This window comes from Gouania willdenowi, chromosome 16, assembly GCF_900634775.1.
Source record: "Gouania willdenowi chromosome 16, fGouWil2.1, whole genome shotgun sequence".
In the NCBI taxonomy this organism is placed as follows: Eukaryota; Metazoa; Chordata; class Actinopteri; order Blenniiformes; family Gobiesocidae; genus Gouania; species Gouania willdenowi.
The window spans coordinates 17,440,197-17,452,880 of NC_041059.1; the positions used below are offsets into that span (position 1 = coordinate 17,440,197).

At 36.4% G+C, this 12,684-nt stretch overlaps 1 protein-coding gene and 1 long non-coding RNA gene across 2 annotated transcripts; one reads left to right on the forward strand and one right to left on the reverse strand.

Moving 5' to 3' along the window:
* Nucleotides 1-1,749: 1,749 nt before the first annotated feature.
* Nucleotides 1,750-12,118, reverse strand: LOC114478267 (FXYD domain-containing ion transport regulator 6-like). The gene is made up of 10 exons (XM_028471231.1): nt 11,798-12,118; nt 9,366-9,420; nt 9,212-9,238; nt 6,644-6,667; nt 6,295-6,318; nt 5,092-5,166; nt 3,478-3,523; nt 3,327-3,364; nt 2,108-2,131; nt 1,750-2,015 (listed from the first exon to the last, which is right to left on the reverse strand). Exons 2-9 carry the CDS (start codon nt 9,415-9,417, stop codon nt 2,127-2,129), a joined length of 291 nt encoding a protein of 96 aa, XP_028327032.1. The 5' UTR covers nt 9,418-9,420; nt 11,798-12,118; the 3' UTR covers nt 1,750-2,015; nt 2,108-2,126.
* On the forward strand, nt 10,394-11,632 carry LOC114478268 (uncharacterized). The gene is made up of 3 exons (XR_003675831.1): nt 10,394-10,489; nt 10,594-10,641; nt 10,773-11,632. It is a non-coding gene; the product is annotated as an uncharacterized LOC114478268 (long non-coding RNA).
* Nucleotides 12,119-12,684: the final 566 nt, after the last annotated feature.

The window sequence follows — 12,684 nt, forward strand, 5'->3', positions numbered from 1 at the left end:
TTTTGTTAGATAACAAATATACACTTATTATTTAGACATATGGAGTAAAGATTAGTTGTTATTGTGAATTTATCAAACCCAACAAAAGTGTTCACCCCCCCCCCCCCCCCCCCAGACCTGCATGGTTGGCTCAGGCTCCAGACGCTTAATGCAGCATCTTTACTCAGCTTAAAGGCAGATCCACACTTACCCTCCTATCTACATAATCTAAAACTGATCAAAGTAAAATGCATAAGAACAAGAAGAAAATTTGATAAATAAATAGTTGTAATAAATAAATACATACAAATATTAGCTTTGTTTGACAGATATTTATCATCTCTATAACAATACATTAAATTAACTGGAAAACACCCAAATGTGTTGCAGGCTACAGTCTGTGATAAAATGTTAAGATGTTTGTACAGTTTTCCCCCCTCCGATGCAAACAATATAAATCAGGAAAAATCAATATATTAAATTTTCAATAAATTAAAAAAAACAAGACATTTAAACATGTTTCAACACTCAAACTACCACCAATCTAGACAAGTATGTGTTGTAAACTATATACATTGCAAATACTGAATGAAATAATCACTTGGCAAATGTTAAAAGAACAACACAACTTCAATGATACATTTCCAAACACGCTTTTTTTTTTTTTCTAACACCAGTTTAGTGCCTCACAAAATCAGATAAGGAACAAACCAACCTGTGGTGGCCATTGCTGCACTGCAGTGATGATGAGGAGTTGTGTAGTAAAAAAGAAAAAGAGCAGGTTGCTGGACTGCAGCTTAACACTGAACAAAGAGTGATGGAGTTGGTGAGTGCAGCATCCCAGAGCAGCATCATCAACCTCCACATGTAGACCCAGAATGGACCCTCCCCTCTGCTGGTAATAGTGAAGCATTGCATTCACAGGAAAAGCAGTGGTGCAGTCTCATACTGAAGGCAGAAATGCTGCAGCTAAAGCTTTAGGGCAGGAACAGAATGTAGAGAAACAACAAATATTATCAGTTGCAATGGCATCTTATCCCAGTGTGCACAATTATGCACTTTATTACTGAATATAAAGCCTTCTATTTTTATAATTTCATTTTTGATGTAGTGTTTTTATTCCCTATTTAAAACACTGTTTAATGTTTCTTTTTTATAAATTTTATTTAAAAACTGTTTCATGTTTTCTGTTGCACTCTTTAGTCCTGTAAAGCCTTGTGTATAAAATGCACTATACAAATACATTTTCCTTTGCCTTCTATAGAGAACATACATCTTTAAGGTTGTTGCTGTATAAAAACAAATAGCTTGTGAGTGTGTGCGTCTTAATACAAGCGGGTCTGGGTCCGTCACGGTGAAGGAGTGTGTAATTCTGCTTCATGTTGTGTCTTTGTGCAGTGCGGTCTTCTTTAATCTCCAAGGAAAAGGGATTGCTTGCATATGCATGTTGTTGCTCTGCAGAGGCACTTGGACTCACCACAGTGTAAAATCTGCCAATACACAGCCCCACTGAATGCAGAGATTGGTAAAATGAAGTGTTTTCTTTACAAGGAGCACTCCAAGAGCTGCACAGTATAGCACATAAATCAACCCCCCCCCCTCCCCTCCCCTCCCCACACACACACACACACACACTCCCTGTTGGTGGTTACTACTGCATGTGTAACTGAAGTGTCTGCAGAGTCAGCAGAAGCCAAGCAAAGCTAAGTAAAGGGCTGAACAGGCTGCTTTGGCTCTGCGGAATTTCAAAATAAAACAGAAGAGCCACACTTAAGAGAGAAAAGAAATCATTGAAGACATTTGGTTTATTCTCAAGTATCACTCAGGAAGGTACGGTACAAAGAAGAATCACACATTTACTATTTTATAAAGTTGGCACACTATCACTGACAATAACATTTGAGAAAGTCATAAAAAAAAGAGAAATTAAGTGACATTAAGAAACTAAATAAAGATCACATGGTTGGTGTTTATGGAAAGATCATTTATGGAGTCATTGCTGCATCTGCTGCCCCTCCCCCCAATGGCGAGTCATCCTACAACAGGAGATATAAGGTCATTATTTTTTACACCTTCCGTTCTAACTGTTATATACAATTATATATTTCAGATGTGTTTAGTGACCTACCAGTGCTGGTCTGGATCTGTTAAGCTGGAAAGGAAAAAAAAAATAATAAAATAAAAGTCAATCAAAAGTTTCAAATTATCCAACAAAACCAAAGTTAAAGCAAACAGCCATTTCTTTTTTTTTCATTTTTTTTATTTTCCTTTTCCTGACTCTCTTCACTTATTCACAGAACCACGTTTTGTGTTGTGTATAGATTTTAGGTCTGATTAATTACTTCCTTCCACAGTTTCCAGGAAACTTTCATAAGTACAGGAAATAGCACTTAGCAAAAGTAGGGTGTTCCAAACACACCGATTTTCTTTGGGTTCCTAAGTTAGTTAAGTAAGACTGCTAACTATTCATTAATTGTCACAATTGCAATTTATGAGCACATACACACAAAAATAAAATAAAAAAATATTTTTTTAAATGCTAAAATTTCGGGTTTCTTTTGCTTTTACTCTAAAAAAAAAAAAAAAAAAAAAAAGAGTGATGTCCTGTTTAAAGCTAGGGTAGGAGATTTTCTCCAGATACACTTTTTAAGCTTTTGGTTGAAATCTAACCTATAAAAATTTTGACCAATGGAAAAAAAACTAACCTTTTTTTTAACCAATCACGTCTCCCTGTTCGTTCTCGATCCCTCACATGCACGCGCTCACACTGAAAGTGCGTCACCGCTGACAGAGTTAAAACAGAGTTTTTGGTCACGTTTTTTTTTTTTTACGTTTTTTTTTAACATATATAATGCTAAAGTTTATTGTTTACTTACTGCTAAATGAGACATGAGACAACAAAGTTTCTACACAATACAAGCGATGAGCTGAGCTCCTCTTCTGCAGCGGCTGTGCGCGTGCATGAGGGTGAGATGGAGCACAGGGGGGAGGAGCGAGGGAGGTAAAAGGCGGAGCCATCGGGGAGGCTACATTCAAAATCATGCTAGCTTTTGAAAATCGCCTACCCTACCTTTAAGTCCTGGGGATCATGTAATAGATTAGTAACTACTATTGTACATTATCTCACAATAATAGTTTAGGAACTTCTGATCAAAAGAAAATGCCCATCCATCTGTCTTTACTCTGTTGACACTTGACCTCATGCAGTAAACAGTTCATTGTTTATGCTCCTGTACTCCTCAACTACCTACCACATCATTAAATAGGTCTCTCTTGAAATTGAGAGCTGATTTTCTCAATATAAATAAAAGTTATAAATGGGACAGTTTGAAAAACAACAGTTTTACCTCTTTGGTTTCCTGACTCCACATTCGGACCACTGGCTCTGAGAAGAAGAAAGGCAACATTTTGAGTTACATTAAAATATGAAGGCGTCCTGCGTGCAAAATGCATCAAAGAAAACACACGGTTTGTCACATTTATTTCTGTTTAACTAACCTTGACTTGACAGGCTTGTCACTCTTTGAGCAGGTACACTTTCGGCCTGTTTATTGGCAGAAAAAATAAAGATGGTCACACAAAGTTATGTTGTGACTGGATTGCAAACCAAAAAGACCATCTCAGCTGCAAGTGCAGGGAAGTCGAAAAGGACCCAGGCTTATTGGCTTTGTGCCAAATAAATAAATCACAAATACATTCAACGGTTTTAACTGCAGCAACACGCAGAAAATGTGTGTGTGTGTGTGTGTGTGTGTGTTAGGTTGCCCACAAGAGCCAAAACATTTGTATCATTTGCTTAAATAACTCAAACCATTTTCACAAAGCCACATATACAGTAACGATTTTACATTAGAACTTCAGCACTTCAGCGTTATTTAAATTTTGAACAAACAATCTGTGATCCACTTTGTTCCCTGCCTGTTATTGCTCTATTTTTGAACACGTCAGCAAAATAACATCCACATTATTAGACCACATAGTTCATCCATAGAAGGCAGAATGTCATGGAAAACCAATCAAAACATGTTTCACATGTCAAACTGTAGAGATTAAATCCAAAGTGCATCCTGTGCTGCCATGGTATTGCAGTAATGGTATTAAGTGCAAAGTAAGCAGTGGCTAAAATAGTTGGCAGTACTCACAAAACAGCTGGGGGAGTCCAGACCACGCCAGTGACCCACATAGTAACAGGACTAAGAATAAACGGTCGAAAAGCTCATGTTTTATTCACTGGTGTCGACACAAGGTGGCACTAAAGGTTGCCTGCAGTTGTTGATTTGTTAAAATACTTAAAGTGCAACATTAGAATGTGCAAATAGGCCTATGAAACTTCTATAGTTTTCTGGTTTTGTGTTTTTGTTTCATGCTCTGCCTCTAAGACTTCCCTCCGGCACTCAGAGTCACAAAAAAAAATAAAAATAAAAATAAGGTGATGAAGTCAAATTCAAACAGAATTTCATCTAATAAACTGAGTTTTACGCAATCAGTTGATGATCAAAACCTAAAAGAACACCATTTTATATGCACTCAGTTTTCATTTTCGATCATAGAAAGAGTTTTGAGTCGTTTCTGTACAAAGTTCTTGTGTTAATGCTCATGCTTGGGAGCTGAAGCTTCAGTTTTCAATAACAGTCAAGCAAACTGTTGTGTTTTGATGTGCTTGACTTGACTAATTTGTGCATACTTCTAGTTATAAATAATCTGTTTCATGATGAAACAGTTTTAAGCCGCTGTTAGAATTCCAATTTGCTGATCGTGAGCAGCTGCAGAGAGAGAGAGAGAGAGTGTGGATCGTTCTAAAATATTAATCCATTGGTTTTGGCTTTGGGTGTTAACACTGACAGCAGCCTCTGTCAGTGTTGTGCTGGAAGGTCGGAGAAGGAACTTTGGAAAGACACTGAGATGAAAAATGTTGGAAATAATTATAAACACAACTCGCTGTGATCTAGGACAGCCGTGCAGAGTGTTGAGATTCTCCACAAAACAGAATTCAGGCTTTAAACAGAAGCCTGCTCACTCTGCAGTCCTATCTGAACCGTGTCGTTACTTTAAACACACGTTTACACTGAATAATGCATTTAATCTGTGCATGGCAATTGGTCATTTACTTACTGACAATGAGGGCAATACCCAAAAGGAAAAGTGCCACTGCAAAGACCAGTCCTCCGATTCGTAGAGATTCATAATCTGAAATCAAAACAAAATACTGAATAAAATGACATCTTTTTGGCTAGAAACACAGTCACTGTTACTGCCTAATAGCACACATTCTTAAAGACAGCAGAAAGATGTTAACAACAGTCAAATTTAACTCTATAGTTTGCATTTAAACCAGAGCAATTGTGTCAAATTCAAACATTATTGAATTTGACACAAATTGATGAATTAAAAAACATTAAAAAAAAAAAACAAAAAAAAAACTTTTTAATGTGGTTTAAGAATAACAAAAATAATCAGCATCTAATTTATGGGAAATATATTACAGAGCTAGAGCAAACATGGTACTGTTTGTTTACTCATCACTATAGTTCCTTCTAAATAGCATTACATTTACATCTATTTAAATAGAAAGTATAAATAATTCATCAATAAATAATATTGAATGTTTTTTCCCTACAACGAACACCTTAAAAGGGAGCATTTTGCATTTCACTCTGGTGAGAAGAATGCTCATTGTCAGGCCATACATGGACAGTTGTTATTTAGATGTGTGGCACAGAAAATAAATTAAAATTCTACATGTTTAGCTGGCTATATTAAGACTAGAAGTAAAATAAATTCTTATCCGAGGACTGAAATGAAAAATGTACAGAAAATTACTGCAGAAATCAATGTTGAATAACACATTATAACATTTTTACCATCTATAAACAGTAGAACATAAAAAGAAAAATATTTCAAAATGTTTTACCCGTGGGACCATTTTTATTTTAAATGATCAAATCAATACTTTTGATGGACTACTCAAAGAAAACTGTGGCTTCAGATGTACTTAACCTCCATCAGTATGAATATAGCATGAAATCACTTTATAAATCCCAAGTACTGTTATTTATAAAGTATTTAATTCATTTAAAAATTGTTGAGGTTACACTGTGAGTCACTTAATGCATTTCAATATGAACAAAGAACTCAAACACTGAGCAAGATTTCAAGTATTTGTGCTAGAGTGACCCTAATGGCTTGACTCATTTCCGTGTGATGTGTAAAAATTGTAAAAAAAAAAAAAAAAGAGGATCATCTCGATGTCCCAGATATTTCTTGTTAACAGGGTCACCCCTTAAAAAAACCGTGTTTCCTCTCCTCGACACTCACCGTAATTAAAAGCGCTGTCATAGTCTGGGAAGAGACAGAAAACAGAGAGGGGATATAAAAAGAGACAGCTTTACACACATGCACCATTGCACACACACACACACACACACACACACACACACACACACACACACACACACCCACACACACACACACACACACACACACACACACACACACACACACACACACACACACATCTCAGAGTGCTCATTATCTCGCTGCTAATCAGCTCTCAGAATTCATTCATATGGACACTAGACAGCTCGGTGTCAGCGCATCACTTACAATGAGCCCAATGCTTCAATTAATTTTCTGTTTTCCAAGCAGAGCTTAAAAAAACACTCACCTCTGTCATTCGCTGCTGCTGAAGCTGCAACAAAGGAGGCAAAAATAAATAATTAACAGCTCCATGAGCGTCGTCACCCAGTGTAAGTGTGAATTTTAAAAACAGACGGCAAAGTTTACAGTCTATATAACCAAAGTACAACATCTGTTGATATATCCTACTCAAGTAGAAGTACTGTTACTTGATTGGAATTGTACTCAAGTACAAGTACAAGTAAGTCATACACAAGTAGCTCAATAAAATAGTACTCAAAGTAAAAGTTACTAGTTACTTTCACCCCCCACGTTTATTTATGGTAATAAATCTTTTTTTTTTTTTTTTTAATAAAATGAAATCATTATATTTAAAACATACCAAATAACACCAACAAAATCTCAGGTTATAAGTATAGTTACATTTATGAACCTCCATTCAATGCCGTTTTGGTGCCGTTCATTATGTTTAATCTGATTGGTCGGCTATGATGTGATGCATTTGATTGTTGCCTGGTCATTTCATTTTTTTGTAGTTTCACAATGTCCGTTGACCATTTAAAACCAAAAATAATAATTTACTCAGTAACAGTATGGTGCAGAAATGTAACAAATAACTTTACTTCTTTTAAAACGTACTTAAGTACAATTAAAATGACTCATTTAGAAATATACTCCAAAAAATACAAGTACCCATATAAGCAACTCAGTTACAGTAACGTGAGTACTTGTAATCTTTTACTTTCACTTCTTCACACCACATGTTGCTTATAGTGCATTTGATTTCAAAGACAATTAATTTAACTAAGGACACCATAATTAACATTAAGTAACATTTTGATTTTTATAAATAAGAAGGTTCCAAGGCTATACTCTTCTGCATTTGTTGTTTTGCAGACCAGGGAGGAAAGAATGAAGCTCTAAATTATTTTAGAACCACTAACTTGTTTAAAGTGAAGTTCACCTGTATTGTATGTGGTTCTAACAACCAATTTGTCAAGAAAATGATCATCGCAGCCAAAGACCAACAAGCAGTGAAGTTGAAGCAACAGGCAGTGGATGTGTCTGCTCAGGATCAGCAGGACAGAAGAATGAAACATGTGAGGGAAGAAAGGGGCTTTGTATAGAGTACATGTGAGGCCTGCACAGGAAAATGAAAGTTGTGCTTTGGAAAAAAAAAATTCAGGATGAGAGCCACGCTTAAAAATAATAATGAGACACGTGGATGAGAATGCCTGAACCGGACGACAACAATAAACGCAAAGAAATGCTACAAGGAAATATGAAGCGAAGAAATACACAAAAAGGCTGATTTAAATAATATTTGGAACCAATATTTTTATTGATTAGGAAGTCTAACAAGGTAATTAATAGGAAATAAATGAGATGATAGATATTTGTTTTTAGTGTATTTTACAGCTGATTTAGGACACGTTATCATTTGAGATGCTAACAGAAAGCTAACACAAGAGGAAGGTAAACTTTTATTAGGTTATTTGGGGAGACGGAGCTTTTTCTATTGCCGCCCCCCCCCCCCCCCCCCCCCCCTCTGGAGCTCACTCCCTCAAAATCTCAGAGAGTGCACGGATCTTCTCACCTTCAAGAAACACCTCAAAACCCACTTATTCCAGACTGCTTTTAATGTATAGCCATTTTATCTTGTAGTCTATTGTTTATTGCATTGTGTTTTTACTTATTTCATGGTCTCTGTATTTTTACTTATTTTCTATACCTGTAAAACGTCTTTGAGCACTGTAAAAATGCTATACAAATAAAATGTATTATTTTTATTATTATTATTTATTTCAGGCTCAGTAATTGTGATTAATTGTAATTGAACGTTAGTAATTGAGAAGGTAAGTGTAATTGACTTTCTGAGGATAAAAATAATTGCAATTTTTCTGTAATTGGATAAACTGCTGATAACTGTAATAGTAATTGAATTGTAAGTGAACATGGGTAATTGAAAACGTGATTTAAATTTAACCCCAACCCAGACTAAAATAGAGACATAGATACAGTACTATATGTATTTCATGAATCTATTGCTTCTTTACGAGAATCAGAGTGCTGGAGTGAACTCTGGCCTCCTTCATTAGTAATGATAGTCCATGTTGTAGTATTTCTTCTCTGAGCAGAATTTCTAGCATAGCTGTAGACGCGTCTCCCACTCTCTGACCTCAGAGCCAGGCACGGGAGTCAAAAATAATGAACAATCTAAACTTGTGTGGGCAAATCTGCTTAACATCAAGCTCAGCTGCAGGCATGCAGGGAGCACAAGGAGACAACACAAAGACCAGGCCGTGCTTCAAGAATTGAAAACTTGGCAGCTGTTGGAATAAGTGATTACTACATGTGGAGCAAATTAAAACACTATGCTGCCACGGCCTTCACACCAAAAAAAAAAAAGCAACAAAACTGCTTAAAATACCAAGAGAAAAAAACAAAATGTAGCACAAGTGGAATGCAGTAATGATGTAGTTTTAATCAAACGTGGCATTTTGTATTCCACAAGTGTGGAGGAGCTCATGGCAAACAGCCAGACAGTATAAGTGAGAAGCAAAAACAATATGCCGTTATAATCCAGGGAACTTACCAAACATCTCCCTGCCAAAGGCTGATCCTGTCATACAGACATATCGGATCATTTAGCACGGAGCAGTTGAATGAGAAATCAGGAAAGGGGAAGTAACGGAGAACCATCACGCGGAACATTTTTAGATAACAAAAATAAAGAGAGGAATGCTCACCAAGTGCAGGAGCCAACCAGGAGCTGAACGCCACCAACGCCACAAGATCCATCACCTTTGACAAAAATCACACGCATGTTACACATTTGTGTACCAGTTTGAACTTTGATAGCTAATTACAGTTTCATCTCTAGATAATCCAGACTCTAGACTCAACTAAATCTCTAGTTCATTAAAACATTGTTTTGCTGGTATTGGAATGTTTTGACATTCCACAAAGATTACCTCTCATTGGCTCATTTAACCCCAAACTCCGCCCCTTTACATGATCTAAACTGGTGGTTCTCAAACTGTTTTGACTCAAGTACCCCCTTTGTCTGACTACAACATTTTGCTTAGAACACTATTTAAAAACAACTGTAGACCATAATGATGGAATGAACAAGTGATGACAGACTTTTTAAAGAATCTCATTGTGTAAATAAGTGGAAAGAAGCAGTAATTAATGCAGTGGTTCACAATCTTTTCTGGATCATCTCCCCATTTTGATTTTCTTTCTAGAATTAGTTTTTGATCATGTCTGAGGAAATATGTTACTGTATTTTAGTTTAACTAGATTAATATTTCACTATCAGTACTTTCAGTATAGAAATACAGATTGTGAGATTTTTTTTTTATTAATTAAAAAAATAAAAGGACAATGATTTAAGCAACACCGTGTATCTTGAAAATGAAAATATATATTTTTGTGTCATTTATAAAAGATTATCCCACGTTTACGCAAAGATTAATATAGTTTGAACTACTTACAAAATGATTTCAATAGAAAGGATATGACGATAGTGTTTGATGATGTTACTCGTGAACTCATGACATTACTTTACAACGAAAACACTTTCTCAGGCCAATAAATTGCGTCCTTGTTTATACATGGTCAGTGGTCTGAATGCTTATGTCTGTAGTAAATTTAATCTCAGTTGTGAAACTAGGGCTGTGACCTTTAATCAAAATGCCTGGCAGGGACAAGATGGTCCAGTTCACATGACACAACATAACAGGGTCACTGTTACTGCGATATGTGTCTTCATGATTTGGTCTCTTAACCCTGAGAAAGAGAAGAGGGTCTATTTCAAGCTCAGCAGCCCAGAACTGGGAGCTCAGCAAACGAAGGGTTGCAACGTAAGGTTGGTATAGAGTTGCACTTGGTGTATTTCAATGGTTTGGAGTGTTTTTCTATTTTATCACCTACTTTAAAGGGCTTTTCTGTTGCCGTCTCTATTTTGTGCAGTGCATTCCTTGGGATTCCCTTACACTTATCTTACCCTCAGGGGAAGAGGTACGTGTTCACCAAGATGTCAAATAACATCTAAAGAATACCAAAGATGACATTAAATTAAATGTGCATACAATGTTTAACTGCAGCAGCTCTAAATGTGTGTCATGAAATATAATGTTTGCAAAGTACAGATCGTTAGCTGGCCATGGTTTGCTCTGAGCGCTGCTGTAGGAAACAGGATCTGCTCTTCATGCATGACGAGAGAAAGGCCGTGAACACGTGGGATGGAGTGGAGAGAAATGCCCACTTGAGCCACGAGAGCAGGATTAAAAACAAAGGCATGCCACTCAAGTTTAATCAAACAAATGCAGTAAGTAAATGTTTTTAAACAGGAACCCATCCAATAATATTGTTTGTTAGCATTCTGTAAAGGATTGAAATGGGAATATAGGAGCATCTTACATAGTACATAGGCCTACATTACATCAAATCTGCCATACAAACACACTCATCATATATTGAGAACAGTTTATGCTATTATTATTATTATTATTTGCAACTTTACTCTAAATACTGGTTAACTAAGGCAAAATCGACCAACTCAAAATAACAAGTGTATTTAAAAACAAAAAAAAAACAACACATTGGTAAGTACACACTGTCTTCTTTGTAAAATATAGCATCAATATATTGTCTCCTACTGTAAAAAGAGTGATTAAATGTTTTTTACAATATAAAATAACCCTGTTTTAATATATCACAAGAAAATACAGTGTTTAACTAAGGAACAGTACTGTAAGTTTGTGATAAATCTCTCCAAAAAATATGTTAAAAAGGAATTAGGAACAACTTCCTATTATTTTGAAATGAATTGATGCCTGTTTTCGAGTCCCCCCTGCGATGTGCTCATGTACCCCTCAGGGTAAGTGTACCCCTGGTTGGGAATCACTGGATTAAAAGAAGAAGTCGAAAAAGTAACAACACTGTGAGGTGCGAGAGGACAATACCAGGATTGCGTCGTACTAGTGTTGGTACAATGGTGCGTTCAGGAAACCGGTAAGAAAATCGAACAAAAACTGCAAGACTAAAACTCAGTGCATAATCTGTGTTTTTGAGTCATGTGGGGTTGTTTGTTTGTTTGTTTTATTCGCTTTAACTTGCAGTTACTTGTATCTTTGACGAAAAACATTAGAAAGAAACAGGGTTTTAAACTTACCGTTTATAAGCCTCCAGTGAACTTTAACAAGAGTGAGACTTTCAGCCAAAAGTCAAAGTTTTCAATTTAAAGAAAAAAAAAAAATCTCACTTAAATTAATGTTCATCCAGTCGTGGAAAAACACACTGAATTCGTTTAAAGATTAACAAAAAAAAAAAAAATCAATAAACTCTGAGGTGAGTTATTGTGGTTTGCAGGAGCCTCTGGGTCCGTCTTGGTCTGGTCTGAGGAATAAGAGGCTATGTCGGTGAGAGGGGGCGGGGTGCCACTCTGAAATGAGTCCCAAAATGTAACCCTGTACCGCAGAGGTAAACAACACAAGCCCAGCCAGACCAGGCACATACTGCACTGATAACCATTCCATCATCATCAGTAAATCAAGCTCCATCCAGTGCAGTGAGTCCATGTATAAACACTGCAGCTCATTCATGGTCACAACAGCCTGTTACTGAAGTGAAGGCTTTGTCAAATTCTATCTTAGTGCTGTACGTGTTTTAATACCCACCCAGCAAAAACATGGTTGGAAAAGCATTGAAAAGACGTTTTTGTCACGTGTCTAAACAACTTCACAACATCCTTTTAGAAAAGTGAAAGGTGAAAAGCAGTCATTGATTATTGCTATATCTTACCTTCACAAAATGTAATACCTAACTGTGGGAACCTTTGTAGTCAACTTGTACCAGGATCAGATTTGTACGGTGGCTGGGAAGTGTCAGGTGAATGCATTTACAGAAACGAACACAAATGCAAAAAGGTCACAACACGAATGCAAAATGGCTACCGGTGTTACAGACGGACACGTTTCTGGCGGATGTTTTTAACCCACCAGAAAAGTTAAGAACAAGAAGAAGACGTCAAAACGCGTATGAAAGTAAGTGAAAGTTGAT